Genomic DNA, 18,620 nt, shown 5'->3' with positions numbered 1-18,620 from the left:
TAGCCCCAAGCACCAAACCATCTTTAAATACATGCAGGGTTAGTGACTCAAACACCTCCTTGGGCAGCCTGTTTCAGTGTCTGACCACCTTTGCTGTGAAAAATGTTTTCCTAATGTCCCCCAGTTGCAGTTATCAAAGACAGAAAAATATTCCTCATGTTCTTAAGTTTGTCTTTTTTTTATTTCTTTTTTTTTTTTTTATTAGTTGCAGATATGAAAAAAATTCCCTATAGAGTATTCACACACAGCCTGGACAACTACTCGTAGAATCAACCAGGTTGGAAAAGGCCTCAGAGATCATCAATTCCAACCTGTCTCATGACAACTAAACCATGGCTCCAAGTGCCACATCCAAGCCTTTTTTGAACACTTCCAGGGACAGTGACTCCACCACCTCCCTGGGCAGCACATTCCAATGGCCAATCGCTCTTTCTGGGAAGAACTTGCTCCTCACCTCCAGCCTAAACATCCCCTGGCACAGCTTGAGACTCTGTCCTCTTGTTCTGGTGCTGCTTGCCTGGGAGAAGAGACCAAGCCCCACCTGGCTACAACCTCTCTTCAGGGAATTGTAGAGAGCAAGAAGGTCTCCTCTGAGCCTCCTCTTCTCCAGGCTAAGCAACCCCAGCTCCCTCAGCCTCTCCTCACAGGGCTGTGCTCCAGACCCCTCCCCAGCCTCATTGCCTCATTGGACACATTCAAGTGTCTCAATGTCCTTCTTAAATTGAGGAGCCCTGAACTGGACACAGTATTCAAGGTGTGGCCTAACCAGCACTGAGCACAGGGTAGAATGACTTCCCTGCTCCTGCTGGCCACACTACTCCTGATGCAGGCCAGGACACCATTGGCCTTCTGATCCTGCAGGGTAGTCATAGACCCATGAGATACCCTATCAAGAAAGAGATAAAAGGAACTCCCTGGCAACTGCATTGAAACTTACATATTTCACCAAGCATCCTTACAAAGCTCTCATAAAGGAATGACCTGAGATGGTGCTTTTTTCTAAACACTAATATTTTGAGTCTTCTCTCCTTCTGCCACCATCTTTAAACATAAGGAAAACCACAAGCATTTGTTTGTTTATTGATTATTTGACTGCACTTTCATTAGCTAAGATAAACATATCCCAAGTGCTTTGCTGAGCAAGAAAAGCCTTAAACATAAATGTAAATAATTTCTTGAACTAGGACCTTTTCCCTTAGCATCTTTAATAACAGCAAATAACTGGAACAATACTCAGCTCTTTTTGCAGTATTCCATTTAGAGTGAAGATGAAAGTTGTTCAGCCAAGTTATTTCTAAGCTATTTACTTACTATTTTGTAGCATCAGGTCATCATAGATATTGCCATTAAAATTTCCACAGAGGCCACAAGTTTTTCCCTTATGATCTTCTGTCAGCTTAATATAAACACCAGAGCTTCCATCCCAAGCAAGAGAAAACCCAAAGGTAGTCTTCACCAGAATATAGTCAGCCAGTCTCTCAAGGAAAGCATTTCCAACTGTCTGAGGCAACATTAATCTGGAAGTAATAAACAGCCTGCTTGAAAGATCTCAGATGACATGAGGTTGGTGATAGAAAAACACTACATACAACATGACCTTCTAATTCACTAAGTCCTTTTTACCAGTTGTTGTATCAGGTTACACCCAGCCCCACAGAGGGGTGGGCTGAAAAGAACCTAGCCCCCAGGTGGACAAGAAACCGGACCTGGAAAACAGCTCCATGGAGAATGACCTTGGAGTGCTGGTGGGCAGCAAGTTCTGCATGGGACAGCAATGTGCCCTGGTGGCCAAGAGAGCCAATGGGATCCTGGAGTGCAGCAAGAAATGTGTGGCCAGCAGGGCTGGGGAGGTTCTGCTCCCCTTCTGCTCTGCCCTGCTCAGACCACAGCTACAATTCTGTGTCCAGTTTGGAGCTCCCCAGATCAAGAGAGACAGAGACCTGCTTCAGAGAGTTCATGGGAGAGCCACAAGGATAATTAGGGACTTGAGCATCTCCCCTGTGAAGAGAGACTGAGAGCCCTGGGGCTGTTTAGTCTGGAGAAGACTGAGTTGGGAATTCCATCAATGTGTATAAATATCTGAGGGGTAAGTGTCAAGTGGAGGGGGCCAAGCTCTTTTGGGTGGTGCACAGTAACAAGGCAAGGAACAACAGGTACAAGCTTGAACAGAGAAGGTTTCAGCTCAACAGGAGGAGAAACTTCTTTCCAGTGAGGGTGAGAGAGGCCAGGAGCAGGCTGCCCAGAGAGGCTGTGGAGTCTCCTTCTCTGGACATATTACAAATAAACCTGGATGCATTCCTGTGCAGACTACCCTGGGTGATGCTTCTCTGGCAAGGAGGTTGGACCTGATGATCTCTGGAGGTCCCTTCCAAGCTCTAGTGCACTGTGATACTGGTTCTGTGACCCAGGTGGGGAGAGAAACTTGGTTCCCCCTCCCAGGGGAAGGGGGGTCTCTAGGTCAAAGCCTATTTCACTCCCGCTTCCTGGCCACCAGGCCTATTTAAGGGGAGCCATTTTCCTGCCTGCTCCTCGCCTGCCTGAGAGGCTGCTCCTGCTACTGCTCCTGCAAGCATGTGGTGGGGCCTGTTCCATGCTGCATCTAAACTCCGAACGACTGTGTCTAAAAAGAATCTACATTTGCAGCCAGAGAATCCTTTGCCAGCTGTGACTGGTTCCATATATATATTTTTACTTACTTTGCCTTTTATATGTTGTTAAGCTGACCTTTTTACTTCCTAATCTACTCCAGACTGTTTCTTTCATGATTTTACCTCTCTTTCCTCCTGCCTAATTTGCTTTCCCCTACTGGGGAAAAGGGGAGATGGAAGGCAATCTAAATCTGGTCCCTTTGGGCTTTTGGACTCTGGGAAAGCTGAAACCACAGCAGGTGTATACAGTCACAGTATCACCAAGGTTGGAAGAGACCTCAAAGATCATCAAGTCCAACCTGTCACCACAGACCTCATGACTAAACCAGGGCACCAAGTGCCACGTCCAATCCCCTCTTGAACACCTCCAGGGATGGTGACTCCACCACCTCCCTGGGCAGCACATTCCAATGGCAAATGACTCTCTCAGTGAAGAACTTTCTCCTCACCTCCAGCCTCAACTTCCCCTGGCACAGCTTGAGACTGTGTCCTCTTGTTCTGGTGCTGGTTGCTTGAGAGAAGAGACCAACCCCCTCCCGGCTATAACCTCCCTTCAGGTAGTTGTAGAGAGCAATGAGGTCTCCCCTGAGCCTCCTCTTCTTCAGGCTAAGCAACCCCAGCTCCCTCAGCCTCTCCTCACAGGGCTGTGCTCAAGGCCTCTCACCAGCCTTGTTGCCCTTCTCTGGACACATTCAAGTATCTCAATGTCCTTCTTAAACGGAGGGGCCCAGAACTGGACACAGGACTCAAGGTGTGGCCTAACCAGCGCAGAGTACAGGGGCACAATGACTTCCCTGCTCCTGCTGGCCACACTATTCCTAATGCAGGCCAGGATGCCATTGGCCTTCTTGGCCACCTGGGCACACTGCTGGCTCATGTTTAGCCAGCTGTCAATCAGCACCCACAGGTCCCTCTCTGTTTGGGAGCTCTCCGGCCACTCTGACCCCAGCCATTCAACTCTTCATCACGTGTACTGTCAGCACTCAGGTGCAACATCACGTCTGAACACTAGAACTCTGCCAGCCCCAGTAAAGAACAGCAAGAGATGAGTAAAACAAATAAAAGATATCAAGTCATTCAACTCTTCATCACATGTACTATCAGCACTCAGGTGCAACATCACATCTGCACACTAGAACTCCCACAGCCCCAGTAAAGAACAGCAAGAGATGAGTAAAACAAATAAAATATATCAAGTCATTTTCTCTGGCTAGCTTTAAAAAAAAGGCACCAATTCCCTAAAGACCAAGCTATCTTTTCAAAATAGAAATTACAATTCACCAGTAGGAGACTCACCTGATTCCAGCCTTTCTTACTTCATGTCCTGAAATTATTATTTCTTCTTGGTTTGAAATAAATAAGCTGACAGATCTCTGACAAGCATAGACCGAGCCGTAACAGTGAGGACTGTTATGGACCTTAGAGGGGAAAAATATCCACAAAATAAAACCAAATGTCTGTTCTCAATCATTTCTTTTCATAAACTCATCTCTGATACTTTTCATTTCCATGCACCAGTCAATGAAAGAACTTTGCTAATAAATGAGAATGTTTTAAAAATCACAAAGGTATGCAAAGCCAGATGTTGATACTACCCAGGGCTGCTAAGAAGTGCAGCTGCTGCTTAACAGCACCAGACAACCCTTTGAATATCAGATTAAATATTCATTTCATGTAGATGAACTCCAGAGATACTGTAATGAGCTGGCTTATAATTTCCAGTATAGTAATGTGGGATCTGCAGGTGCTGGAAAGGGTCCAGAGAAGGGCCAGGAGGATGAGCAGAGGGCTGGAGCTGCTCTGCTATGGAGACAGACTGAAGGAGCTGGGGTTGTGCAGTCTGGAGAGAAGGCGGCTCCCAGGAGACCTAATTGTGGCCTTCCAGTATCTGCAACGGGCTACAAGAAAGCTGGGGAGGGACTTTTGAGGGTGTCAGGGATGGAGCAAAACTAGAAATGGGTAGATTGAGATTGGATGTTAGGAAGAAGTTGTTCCCCATGAGGGTGGTGAGAGACTGGCACAGGTTGCCCAGGGAGGTGGTGGAAGCCTCATGCCTGGAGGTTTTCTAGGCCAGGCTGGATGTGGCTGTGAGCAGCCTGCTGTAGTGTGAGGTGTCCCTGCCTTTGGCAGGGGGGTTGGAACTTCATGCTCCTTGAGGTCCCTTCCAACCCTGACAATTCCATGATTCTGTGATAGGAGCTGCAGTACTGGTTTACTTGGCTGTGAAGCTAAACAGATCAGTAATTGGGAAATATTTTGCCAACACACTGATGGAGGCTGTAAAAGTAACTAGAGCTACCACTTTTGTAGGAAAGATCTGTGAGTAGACATACAGTGCTAACACAGGCCTGAATTAATCTTCCTAAACTGACACTCAATCATGGAAGTAAAGAACCAGTTACTGTTTCTCTGAATTAAGTAAACCAAACCAGGAAAAGCATTAGAGGTTTTTACATCACTCAAGATAATCATAATTAAAGACAGCACAACTTTTACTAGTATTGACAAATGGTTTCTGTCTAAACCTGTCCCAAGGCAGAAACACAGTCAAAGAAAATAAAAATAATTGTTGTGGGTTTTTTTTTATCCTCTAGAGAAGTGTATTATTAAAGCCAGAAGGACTGTAGTGTGGGAATTTGGCCACGTTCCTGCTTCTCCATTGCCCTGCCTGTAGTGACTGCAGTGCTTCGACATTACTTAGGATCATCCCGAGTAAACATTCTCAGTTTTTAGCAAAACATGGTATTTGTTCCAGCAGCTGAGTGGTAGTTTCTCTCTTTCCAGAACAACTGGAATCCACTGAAATGTTGATTCTAGATTTTAATATAGTCTTGGTCATTGCTACAGCATTTACCAACAACTTCTAAAAGATCAGAGCTGCACAGAGAATCCACAGAATTAAACTGGGGAAGGCAGAGGTTACAGCGGCTGTCTATAACCTGAGTGAATGGAAATAGCACTTTCAATGGCAGGTTTATCTTCACTAGGCATTGTTAGTTGGGGTGAGAGGAGGTCATGTGTTTATAAATGAAAATGAGTGCTTGGAGCAGAAATCAGCATCAAGGTCTCCATTCACCTCTGTGCCCACTAGGGCTCAGAATAAGGACCTCCCTTCTCTCCTTTTCCCTACCCAGTTAGCATCAAATCCAAATCACAGTGTAAAAAGTGACATAATGAAGGAAGGAGGATACAGTTTTTGAACTCTCCCTGACCCACAGTCATTAACTGGATACTCTTAAATTTGAGGAAATTACTGAAGAGTGCCTTCCATACATAGGTCAAGATGAAGGCTTTTGAGCTGTTAATCTTCTCTGCATGACATAGAGGTAATCCAAAATTAGAATGCAAATCCCTAGAGGGGACAGAGTTTTCCATGGGTCAGGGAGGCAGGTCCTTTTAGCATGCCGATGGATGTGAATCAGAGCCCACTGTGCTGGGGTGCCCAGCTACCAGGCAGGTTCTAGCTGCTTGCACTTCACTCAGCAGCTGGGGAATTTTGTTATACTCTTACAGTTGAACTTTATTGAAGTTCCCAAGGTCTGCCTTAAAACACTTTTGTTCCCAGAAAGGAGTGAGCAGAGATTCTTTTCAGGAGAAGGGGAGTAACAAATGCACTTTTTAGTATAGTGATTCTGTGGATTATCATTTAATCAATGATTTGAACTACTGCACACAGGCTTAAGGTATTTTCTAGCAGCACAGTGTCACATTTAAGTAAACCATGCAACAGTTTGCTCCATATATTTTCTCTACTTATTTCACTTGTGGTGAAAAAAGAGAGTCCTGCAATGCAGGAATACTCAGTGTGTTGTTAAATACTTACCCAAACAGTGTACTGGGGTTCTGGAGTACTGCAGTCTTTTGCAAAAACATAGGAGCAATTTCCTGGGAAGTAGTAGTAGATGCCATCAAATGTTTCAAAATTATACTGTCCCCATGATTTGCAGATCCCATCTCGGTCCTTACCACTGTTAGGTACTGGAAAGAACACAAGTAGTTTACTACAAGCATGTTAATCAAAAATTGACAGGTGTCCACAAAAGTGTCACAGAATCATAGAATCACAGAGTGTTAGGGGCTGGAAAGGACCTTGAAAGCTCATCCAGTCCAACCCCTCTACCAGTGCAGGGTCACCTAGAGCAGATCACACAGGAACACATCCAGGCAGGGCTTGAATATCTCCACAGAGGGAGGCTCCACAACCTCCTAAGCAGCCTGTTCCAGTGTTCTGTCACCCTCACAGGGAAAACATTTTACCTCCTCTTCCCATGGAACTTCCTATGCCTGAACTTCCACCATTGCCCCTTGTGCTGCCATTGGGCATCACCAAGCAGAGCCTGGCTCCAGCCTCTTGGCACTCGCCCTGCACATCTTTATCAACAGGAATGAAGTCACCTCTCAGGCTGCCCCTCTCCAAGCTACAGAGCCCTCAGCTCCCTCAGGCTCTCCTCCTAAGGAAGATGTTCCATTAATCATCTTCGTAGCTCTGCACCGGACTCTTTCAAGTAGTTCCCTGAGGTCCTTCCTGAACTGAGGGTCCCAGAACTGGACACAATACCTTGGATGCAGCCTCACCAGGACAGAGCAGAGGGGGAGGAGAACTTCTCTTGCCCTACTAACCATAGCCTTTCTAATCCACCCCAGAATGGCATTGGCCTTCTTGGTCACAAGAGCACACTGCTGGTTCATGGTCAGCCTCTCATCCACTAGGACAGTAAGAGCAAGGGTAAAAGATAATGTCCTTTCTTCAACTTTAAATGAAGCCAATAGATTTTGTTTAGTCTTTAGGCTGCAGTTTAAGTCATGTGCAATCATGAATTTCTTTTATATTTTCTTTTGGCAGTTAATTATAAGTAGAAGCAATGAATTTAGATCTACTGCAGGTTCCAGAAGCCAATTCTTGTTGATCCCTACACACAGTAGATTCCAGAAACCAGTGCCTTGAAATAGGTGGTCATTTTATTTACCTTTTTGTTTTGTTTTGCTTTGGTTTTTTGATTTTGGGGGGTTTTGGTTGGTTGGGGGTTGGGTTGGTTTGGTTTGTGGGGTTTTGCTGGTTGGTTGGTAGGAGCTTTTTCTTATGTTTTTTTTGTTCTTGATGTTATTTCAGCTAACTATAAAAAAAGCTGGGTAATTACTGATGTACTAGACAGTGATCTAATATGTAAACACCCCTGATGTTGTTCTATATATATCCCTAATCCATATCATTTTAATCCTCTTAGCTACTAGTGGAATGAGCGTCCTGCTACAGAGAAATCACAGATATGCTGTTAACTGTATTGTTTCAAAAACCTGCACCTTAAGTCTCATTTGAAGCTGACATTTGCCCCTTTTTTAGGCCCCAAGCTTACCAATCTGGCACCTGCTTCCTTGAGCCTGAAATAACTGACAGTCACAGTCACCTGCCTCTGTGCAGGCTGCTCCATTAAGGCACTCCTGAGGACAGGAACCTGTAAGCAAGCACAGCAGTCTTCTAGTAGATACATTTATTTTGCAAATAGACCGGGAGATCCACATTAGATCTGTTTATTGTTTAATCATAAGCAGATATATTAGCTAAGAAAATGAACCAACAACAATTTCCAGCTTTTATCATTTACTTAGTTTCACCTTTTGTGTTCCTTGGTTAAAAGAGAAGCACGGCTCTCTCTTGTTTGGTTTGAGACTTGTAAACTAACAAAGGAACAAAAGGTCAACCTCCTCCCAGCAAACATAAGGTCAAGTTCCCATGTAAAGAAATCAAATCCCAGTCCTGCTGATCTCAAAATACACAGGATGCAGATTATTTTAATTGACTAAATTATGCACCCTGTACACATATCTTCAGCTTCTCCCTCCCCAGCATTACAGCAAAGCTATACCTTTAGCTTATGGAGAGTCCAGAATATATAGTTCACAGAGTGAAAACCAACTAAACCTTCCTCTGATCTGGAACACAAGCCAGTTAAATGGGTATGTCTGCTTAAAGAGGGGGCTGCAGTCAGAGACTAAAGATTCTGTGGGAATTGCTTACTTTATGTTATAATTAGTAATTGTTTCCAAAAGCAGTTTCATTAAAGAGTTTCATAGCCTGTTTGGAAGCTAAGACCCCACTGTCATCCACTGATCATTTGCAGAGGTGGGTCTAAATCATAGTTTCTCAAAAGTGGGGAGCAATAATTGTAGTCACAAAGCAAAACATCAGGCTTTTACAGATAGCTGCTTTCCTTCTTGGGAGAGGAATAAAACCCTAGATACAAACACAGTCCAGCTGATGGAGATTTTAAAAGCATTGCTAAAAGTAGGGAATAAACTAAATAAGCAGGCCCTTCCACTCCCACTGATGCCACAGTAAAGCTGCTAGTGACATTGAAAGGGGCCAAAATGGGACCTTTAAAGTAAAGCACACACAGAAGTCACCAGTGATTGAGAACATCAACCTTCACTGTGAAAATTCCTTTCCATACTTAGTCCTGAATTTTTTCCATTAAAGAAGTGCTTTCCAAACAGACACAGATACTTGGGAAAATACTGACAAAGCAGTAAGTGGTGTTTATAGAAGAGCACTAACGTAGAAGACTCCCTTGTTGCCATTAGAATTGTGAGTAGTAAAGTCACATGTATTCATTTAGATGGAAAGCCACAACAGAAAGCATCTACCCAGGCACAGGTATTTTCCAAGAAGGAAACCAAAATTCGGTTAAATACAATGAACTGCTGTACCTCTGTGTACAACGCTTAAAACCCTCCAGGACCAGCTCTGTGCTCATTGCCTGAGCATCTTCATCCCTTCACAGAAGCAGTTACATGCCTCTTATACATATCTATATCCTCTGCCAAGGCCAGGACAATTGGCAGAAAAGGCAAATTGCAACGGAATTAAACCTCTTTAGAAACCAAAGGACTGACTTTGTTAGCTGTGGAAAGCTCAATCTTAACATGGATTAAATGAGAAAAGGAGACAGGGCAAGATTTTGTAGGGGACATAGTGAGAAGGGCTTTCACAACCCAAAGTAACACAGGAGAGCTGGTAGGAAAGCAGCATTTTCAGGACCATCTCTCCTCCTTCAGGCGAGGAGCCCAGCACTGACCTCCTGTCAGACTCCGTGTCAAGGCCCCATGAAGATGCAGCTGAAGAGAGGAAGCTTGAATCTGTCAGAGAAATGTAAAAGTAGTATCAGGGTGTTTGTGCTCTACAAATGAACCTGTGGCCTTGCAGCCTCATTTTGGGTTGTGAGTTTTAACACAAAAGAGTAGTTCACATCTTGGCCAGCACATGGCACAGCTGGAAGCACTGCAGGAAGGATTGGCACCCTAAGGCCAGCAGGGAAGGCAGTGACTGCAGCAACCAGCACATTGGAGAGGGGAGTATGGCTTTTGGGTGGGTGAGGAAGGATGCAGCTGTGCTGTCAGATCACCACTGGCCTCCTTTACATGCCTTCCAGTGCCAATGAACCAGCAGGCTCAGCCTGGGAAGTTTTGCATTTACACTTAGAAGGAAGAGTGAGGGTACAGAGAGCACTCCCACCCTTTTCACTTCACTCAAATACCAATAGCTGGAGAGCTTGAAGACAAGGTATTCCTCAATTTCATCCTCTCCCCTGACTCATCCTGTGTGCTGCACCTCTGTCATCCTACTGTGCTCATTCCAGTCACAATGGATTTCATGTCCTCCTTGAGATCCTTCAGAACTGCATTTTGGTTCATCTCAAACAAAAGAGGAGGTGAATCTGCCTGATCTGCCTCCTGTCTTGTTTAGGAACCATAGAGCGTTGGACTATTAATGAAGTCCTGGATCAGACCCAGCACTTTCCTACTGCAGCTTGTCATGTTGCACCATCCTTTCCAAGAAGAGATCCCATTCCAGGCTGAAAGCACTACGGGGGTTTTGCCCCCACTCGCCTGGAAAGTTTACCAGGGTGAAGCGCTGGGGAGTTAAATATTCCCCTCTTATATTTATTCATGGCTATTTTAAATCCTTTTGTTTCATATAGCTTAGCCCTTTTGGTTAAATAGCAGCTCTTCTTTCCTGTGGTTTCTATTTATTCCGTGACGTTCTATGAGAAAGCAGTTACCCTTCTGTGCTCCCCACAGGCGCCACACCAGCACTCAGCTACACAACTAAGCAAAATGAAGAGTTTAAGTCTTTGCTTGTAAGCTCATTTCTTTCTTTCCTTCTGCCACTAGTCATTCTCCATGTCTGGAGTATGAATTAATAAGAATAGAATAGAATAGAATAGAATAGAATAGAATAGAATAGAATAGAATAGAATAGAATAGAATAGAATAGAATAGAATAGAATAGACCAGACCAGGTTGGAAGAGACCTTCAAGATCATTATGTCCAACCCATCTTCCAATCCAACCCACCTAAACAACTAAACCATGGCACCAAGCACCCCATCAAATCTCCTCCTGAGCACCTCCAATGATGGTGACTCCACCACCTCCCCAGGCAGCCCATTCCAATGGGCAATCACTCTCTCTGCATAGAACTTCTTCCTAACATCCGTGGCACTTGGTGCCATGGTTTAGTCATGTGGTCTGTGGTGACAGGTTGGACTTGATGATCTTTGAGGTCTCTTCCAACCTTGGTGATTGTGTGTGTGTGTGTGTGTGTGTGTGTGTGTGTGTGTGTGTGAAAACGTGAATGCCACTGCCTAAGGCACAGGTTATATTAAGTCTCCCTAATGTCTCATAAAATGACACAAAAACTTCAGTTTTCCAGCTGAAAATCTTTTGTGAGATGATGCACAATCCATCTAAAATCAACCTAAAATGGACTTCATCAAATCCCCACGTAGAAGGCCTCCACACCAGAACTATTCCTGGTCCCCAGGGTCTGTCAGGAGACAGAAATGACCCTTTCCCTGAATGCACAAGACCTCTTTTCCTTTGCCATGATGCTTACTCAGAGCTGTCCCCCTCAGGAGAGCAGCTTTTGGTGTCTTTTGTTGCTATGAAGAAGCAGAGTGTCCATGCTGCAACAGAGCTTCCCTGACAAAGGCCCTCCTGGGGCACTGTCAGTCCTCACAGACTCTGTTCACCCTATCATAGCACTTGACAGCAGATATCTTCTGGCTGGTTCAGGAGGCAGATGTATCAAAAGGAGACTGTGCTGGTGCCCAAACCCAATACAGAGACACTGAGAAAATCATCTATGCTTCAGCTGCAGCCTTCCTGCAAGACCCTAAGGAGACCCTGCCTTGGGCTGCTCTCCTGCCCTCATCAAATGGAATCATAACCCTTGCTTGGGCTCCATGTATACCAGCTGTGGAACGAGATTCCTTCATTTACTATTAAATTTCAGTGGGATGCAGCATTAAGGCATCAATGGGCCAGGGTGGTGAGAAGCAGGGCCTGGTCAGAGCCACCACTGCACCATGCCTAGGAGGGAGCCTTGCTGGTGGCACCATCACTGCACCTCTCACCAAACACCAGCAGCTTTCTGAGGTGCTCTGTTCACCTTCATAACAGCCAGAAGCATGGCAGGTTTATTTCCCATGAAGTGTGCCAGCCGGTTCCTCAGGGTGGGTTGCCCACCGAGTGCTTTGCTGAGAATGAACGAAGGCATGAGACTGCGGGCTCAGGCAGAGGGTGAGCAGATAGGTAATAGCTGCTCCTCCTCACTGTCATCCTGTTACCACAGCCTCTCTCCCCACAAAGGCTCCTTTGTCAGGAGTGCAAAGGCCCAGAGCAGAAAATGGGGGAGGGTTTCCCCTCCCTCCCCCGTTTGGAGGTATAACCTACCTCAGTTGTTACGAGATCTCTTTTCTGTCGAGTTACATTAAACTCATTTCTGGAAGAAAACAAAAAGGATCTTGTATAATCAAAGGTCCCTGGAGCAACCTGAATAAGCAGCTCTCTGGAGAGAAGTGTTTCTCTCTGATTACCATCACTTTATCAAAGAGGTCTTTCTTGGGTTAACATTTTAAGAGGGTTTTTTCCCCCCACCCCTTCTTGTTGTTTTTTTTTTCTTTTCTTGGTCTCATTTTACAGAACTGGGTTGCAGTCTGATCCTTGCTTAGACACTGAGACCCCTGGAGCTCATGAGGGAGATGTAAGTGGGCAAAATAGGCTTACAGGACAGGATACAAAACTGTAAAGTGGCTTCGTATTTACTTGACATTGCATGTGAGCGGCTGCAAGTTCCCCCGAGTGTCATTTTAATACACTGTGGTGGTGCTTTTAATAGCAAGAGATTACTCTCCAGCTGTAACTGGCTTAAATTTGTGACAAAGTTTACAAGCAAGGACATAAAACTATAAAACATATGTCTATTGAGGTGCATCTGTGTTTGAGGTCAGCTATGTCCGACTGGATGCTTCCATTGAAACTGACGGCATAGACCCCATTTAATTCAATGGGATCAGGCACATGCCCTAGTTTGGATTGTGTTTGGATTTCAGCTTCTACATGAAAACTTGTATGGAGAATGTTTATTTTAAGGCTGTATAGCACTTACTTTTCTGTGCTTCAAATAGAAGCTAGGATTTTATCGTGAGATTACAAAGTGTAGAAGGACACTCGTTTAATGTATTTTTCCAGTCATGACATCATGATCTCATGCTGGTTACTCCCCTAAGCTTTCTTGCGACCATAGGGGCACCATTTTTCATGAGGACCTCAATTTTTCAAACACAGGAGCCATGCCCTTTATGCAATGTCTTTGAAGAGAATGGTAAAGCATTCTGGAAGTCTGGTTTATGTCCGTTGTGCATGCACATGAAATTCTACATGTCAAATTTGAAGCTGTATCTTGCTTTCTAACTTGCACTGCATCACACTTCCTCTTGCTCTCTTTGTAGGACTTGACAAACAAGGAATAAAAACTTACCTTAAAGTTCTTCTCAAATGAGAAAGCTTGCAATAAGATCCTGTAGGTTAAAGAGTCATCAGATTAAATGGGGTTTTTGTGCTTCATTCTGCACTTGACAAACAACAGTTCGTCAAGTTTAAAACAACACTGTTCAGATTTATTCTTTAATGATCCTAAGTTCTCCAAAGCATCTTTACACAAACTTTTTCTGTTTCCAGTGGCTGTAGCACTTTATGCTTTACTTCCTGAGACCTTGATTTTCCTAGGTATTCACCACTGGCAAGTTTCCATGTTCTCAGTTCTGCTACATGCTACCATGAAGCAGAGGAGAGAGTTCAGAGTCCTTCAGAGGCTCAGAAGTGATATAATACAAGAGATGCTCAGAGCTTTCCAGAATGGAATTTCTAGGGAGGTTGGCTATAATTATTTTCTGAATGCTACTGGTGAAACTCAACTGTGAATTGTTTAAAATGTTCTAGAGTCTATACTTTAAAAATAAACAAATAGACAGATAAAATGCCTTTTTTCTCACACTGCCTTAGAAGCCTTTATAATTGCTGCAAGAAAACTAGCAAAGATCCATTGGCATTACACTGAAAATTAAATCATTTATGTAGCCAGATGAGCTATTTACTCTAGCACTCTGAAACTGCTTACATAAATCACAGGTGCAGTCTGTTCAGACAAGACCATCCTCCACTGAAAATCGTTAGAAGCTTACTTATTTGGCAATAATGGCAAGAAAGAGGAGAAACTTAAATTTCCTTTCAAAAGAAGTGTTCTGTAGCCAATTCAGACATTAGAATATGCCTTTCTATTAAAAAATAAATAAATTAAAGCAAACAAGCAAACAAAAAAAACCCTCTATTTTCTTTTCTGCACCTGTGAGCCAGAACAGTGATATACAGCTTTTTAACCTGTGTTAAAACCTATTTTTTTAATACATAAATTCCAGCAAGGATCCAACAACAATAACAACAAAAATTGCTTTATGGGGCTAGAAAAAGTAAGAGCTGTAACAGCCAAATATTTAGAAATCTCTTTTTTAAAAGTGAGTATTGCTACCACAATGGAATAAAGTTCTTACCTTGCAAAGAGGACAGCAGTGAATGAAGTAAGAACAGACTCCATGGTATCATTAAACTGGGCTTTCCCACAATGTTCATTTCAGTAGAACTTAGGAAACGTATCCAAATCAATGGCTTTGATTAGGATGGCATCTTAGAAGTATGTCTTTCTCCACTGTGCTTAAATCCTTTAACAGTCAGACAGCTGGGTGCATTCTTTAAAATAAATTAAAAAATAAAATAAAAAAATAAAACCCAACAAACCACCCAAACAAACCAAAAACAAAGGAAAGGAAAATGAGACCTCGCGCTTGATAGCTACGTACAGCCTCGGGAGCTTTGCAAGCGTTGCCTTACAACTTTCTGGCTGCATGTGTCTCATTAGTAATGCATGGTGGCTCCTCAGCAGAGTCTGTATTAGTTACACTTTCACTAGACCTGAGAGCATTACTCCTCTGTTGAGCTGAATCAGCCCTTTATAACATAGCACACAATTACACACAAGTGTTGCTCGATCATCATGGTTTGAGAGCTCCTCCAGTCGCCACGCACCTTTGTGTGCTTTGAGGCTTTGCTGAGTGCTGTCCCTCACCGCTTATTGCTGTGTGTGGTGGGTTGAAATTACCACCACCCCCCACAACTAACTTGGAGAAACTACCCCCAAAATAAAATTGCTCAGACCAGATCAGTTTGGGATGGAAGCAGATGAAGCTCTATTTACAAGCAAACTGCAATCTAGCAACATGAAATGCAATGAATGTGTACCAAATATACAATAGATGCACGATGTGGATATATTTACATCACAGAAGCTCCTCAGACACCCCTGGATGGATCCAGGGGACCGTTCACCTTCTCCCCCACTCCCTCCCTCTTTGCCATTACCTCACACAGTAGTAAAACAGAGATTCCCTGGCAAGGCCACGAGAGAGAGACAAGTTGCAAGCAGAAGCAACAGAAGAAGAAAAGAGAGGAAGTTGTTTGTGCCTCTGCTCTCTATCCCCATTAGCAATCCAATGAATTCTGCAGACCTTAGCATTGTTTTCCTTTTGCATCCAATGGCAATTTAATTTAGTTTCAGTCTTTGCAGTCAGGAAGTGGTCTAAAGTTGCCCCTTCAAACTGTAATACTGTGAAATATCTTTTGTTAGACCCTGAAATGATGCTACTGTATAAATCATAACCAGAGGGTTGTGGAGAGCATTAATGTTCCTTCTCTGTTCTAAATGGAGAGACATTCACTTCTATCAAGTGATTTGCCTGGATTTAAAGACTGGGTTAGATACATTGTTGTGTATAGATATTTTTTTTATATATCAAAAGAAGGTTTCCCAGCAAGGACCCAACAACAAAAAAATTGCTTTATGATGATAGAAAAAGCAAGAGGATTCCATAGTAACAAAAGGGATTTGTTTCTAATTTTCACTAAATGTGTCACCAAAATTAAACAGAAAAAACCTTACCTGCTTTACCCTAACACTAACAGAATCATAAAAAGCACAGTTTTAAAGACACACATAATGCTAATTGAAATGGATACTACTCCTTTTATTTTGTGAAGCCTGTGTTTTGCTTAACCTTCAACTCTTATTCTGAGACCTTATTGTGGCCTTCCAGCATCAGAAGGAGACCTGATGCATAGCAGCACAGGGACTGGTGGGGCCTGGTGGACAGAAGGATAGTCATGAGCCAGCAAGGTGCCATTGTGGCCAAGAAGGCAAATGGCATCCTGGGGTGACTTAAAAGGGATATGGTTAGGAGGAATGGAATGGAATGGAATGGAATGGAATGGAATGGAATGGAATGGAATGGAATAGAATAGAATAGAATAGAATAGAATAGAATAGAATAGAATAGAATAGAATAGAATAGAATAGAATAGAATAGAATAGAATAGACCAGGTTGGAAGAGACCTTCGAGATCATCGTGTCCAACCCATCATCCAACACCACCTAATCAACTAAACCATGCAACCAAGCACCCTATCAAGTCTCCTCCTAAATACCTCCAATGATGGTGACTCTACCACCTCCCCGGTCCTCCCCCTCTCTTCTGCCCTGGTGAGGCTGCATCTGGAATACTGTGTCTGGGCCACTCAGTTCAAGAAGGACCTCAAGGAATTGCATGAAAAAGTGTCCAGTGCAGGGCCACAAAGATGATTAGGGGAGTGGATTAGGAGTCTCTCCTTATGAGGAGAGACTGAGGGAGCTGAGGGCTCTGTAGCTTGGAGAAGACTTAAAGATGACCTCATTCATGTTGATAAAGATGTGAAGAGTGAGCGTCAGTAAGGCAGAGCCAGGCTTTTCTTAGTGGTGTCCAGTGATAGGACAAGGTGCAATGGGTGCCAGCTGGAGCAGAGGAGGTTCCACATGAACATAAGGAAAAGCTTTTTCACTGTGAGGGTGACAGAGCACTGGAGCAGGCTGCCCAGAGGGGTTGTGGAGTCATGGGGACATTCACAACCCACCTGGATGCATTCCAGTGTGATCTGCTCTAGGATCAGCCCTGAGGGAAAGGACTTGGGGGTGCTGATGGTTGAGAAGCTGGACAGGAGCAGGCAGTGTGAGCTTGCAGCACAGAAGGCAAATCACAGCCTGGGCTGTATCCAAAGCATCATTGCCTGCAGAGCCAGAGAGGTGATTCTGCCACTTTGCTCTGCTTTGCTGAGACCTCACCTGGAGTGCTGTGTGCAGGTCTGGAGCCCTCAATATAGGAAGGACATGAAACTGATGGAGAGGGTCCAGAGGAGGGCCATCAAAATGATCAGGGGGTTTGGAGCAGCTCTACTACAAGGACAGGATGAGGGAGCTGGGGGTGTTCAGCCTGGAGAAGAGGAGGATCCAGGGAGACCTAATAGCAGCCTGCTGGCACCTGAAGGGGGCTACAGGGAGGATGGAGAGAGACTGTTTGCAAAGGCCTGCAGGGACAGGACCGGGGCAATGGCTTCAAACTAGAGCAGAGCAGATTTAGATTGGATGTGAGGAACAAGTTCTTTCCTATGAGAGTGGTGGAGCACTGGAAGAGATGCCCAGGGAGGTGGCTGTGGCTCCTTCCCTGGAGATCTTCAAGGTGATGCTGGAGGAGGCCCTGGGCAGCCTGATCTATGTGGGGATGTCCCTGCTGACTGTGGGGCGGTTGGACTGGATGAGCTTTGGAGGTCCCTCCAGCCTGGACCATCCTATGATTCTAAGAATTCAAGTCAGGCCACATTTTGTTGTGCTCTCCTCACTTCCTAAGGATTAGTAAACCCAGAGGAAGAGCTGGACAATAAAAGCTTAGGAGCATTTCCTCTTTTCTGAGAACCATCTCCACTGCTGCTTAAGAACTTCACTTGGGGCTTGAAGATTAAACTGTGGAAGTATGTCTCTGGCCAGAGCAGGAGCTTGATTGGCATCCTTACAGAATCAGCACATCAGGAAAAGGAGATATTTTTATGAACAGGTTTTCTCCTTACACCTTCAAGCCTCACGGTAGTTAAAGCTTCCCCAGGGAAGCGAAGCCCTCTAGTGGGTGATCAGTAAATCCCTATTTAGTATGGAAACCTTCAGCCACCCAGGCAGACGTCAGCCTGATTCTGTGAAGATTTCTCATGTAGAAAGCAAGTCCGTGGGGATGACATCACTCTGCAAAAAGAGTGGAGCGTTTTCATAGGGTCAGAGTTCAGTTCAAGCATGTTTCATTATGCTCAGAGCCTTCTGGTTGGAGAAATGACACGCAGATAGCATCTCTGGATATGTTAGTAGCAATGGGAGGTTTTATTTTCAGCCTTTCCATAAAAGAACAGTAAGACAAAAATCCTCCAGTGTTATACAAACTGTCCGGTGGGCAGAAAACCTGATACATACATATTCCCCCTAACTGCAATATCCACCCTTACTGGCATCAGGTATTGCCTCTCCCACTGCTTCCATGACTTTTACATCACCAGAACTTTGTGTCCTCTCTTTCCCCCTCCATTGGGCTGCTATAACAGCTAGGCAAGGGTCAGTTTTGAACAAGTCACAGCACAGTGTATGTGCCATCTGTCAGGCCAGCACACAGTTCCTGAGCAATGAGCGAGCCACTGCTTTTCAGTCACCACACAAGTCAAACAACTAAAAGGCT

The 18,620-nt window shown here is 44.4% G+C and overlaps 1 protein-coding gene across 1 annotated transcript in view; it reads right to left on the bottom strand.

Moving 5' to 3' along the window:
• Positions 1-14,615, bottom strand: part of OTOGL (otogelin like) — a 139,131-nt gene extending 124,516 nt beyond the window's left edge. Inside the window, exons 1-8 of the mRNA XM_068162433.1 lie at positions 14,537-14,615; positions 13,468-13,507; positions 12,381-12,429; positions 9,722-9,782; positions 8,003-8,101; positions 6,472-6,626; positions 3,945-4,066; positions 1,312-1,517 (exon numbers count right to left, since the gene is read on the bottom strand). Coding sequence (XP_068018534.1) covers positions 1,312-1,517; positions 3,945-4,066; positions 6,472-6,626; positions 8,003-8,101; positions 9,722-9,782; positions 12,381-12,429; positions 13,468-13,507; positions 14,537-14,615 — 811 coding nt within the window. The remainder of the gene's footprint in view (positions 1-1,311; positions 1,518-3,944; positions 4,067-6,471; positions 6,627-8,002; positions 8,102-9,721; positions 9,783-12,380; positions 12,430-13,467; positions 13,508-14,536) is intronic.
• Between the last annotated feature and the right edge of the window lie 4,005 nt (positions 14,616-18,620).

This window comes from Melanerpes formicivorus, unplaced genomic scaffold, assembly GCF_026170545.1.
Source record: "Melanerpes formicivorus ecotype bairdi unplaced genomic scaffold, bMelFor1.0.p_v2 SCAF_64, whole genome shotgun sequence".
NCBI lineage: Eukaryota > Metazoa > Chordata > Aves > Piciformes > Picidae > Melanerpes > Melanerpes formicivorus.
Note: the sequence above shows the minus strand (reverse complement) of the source record. Positions and strands in the feature narration are given on the sequence as shown.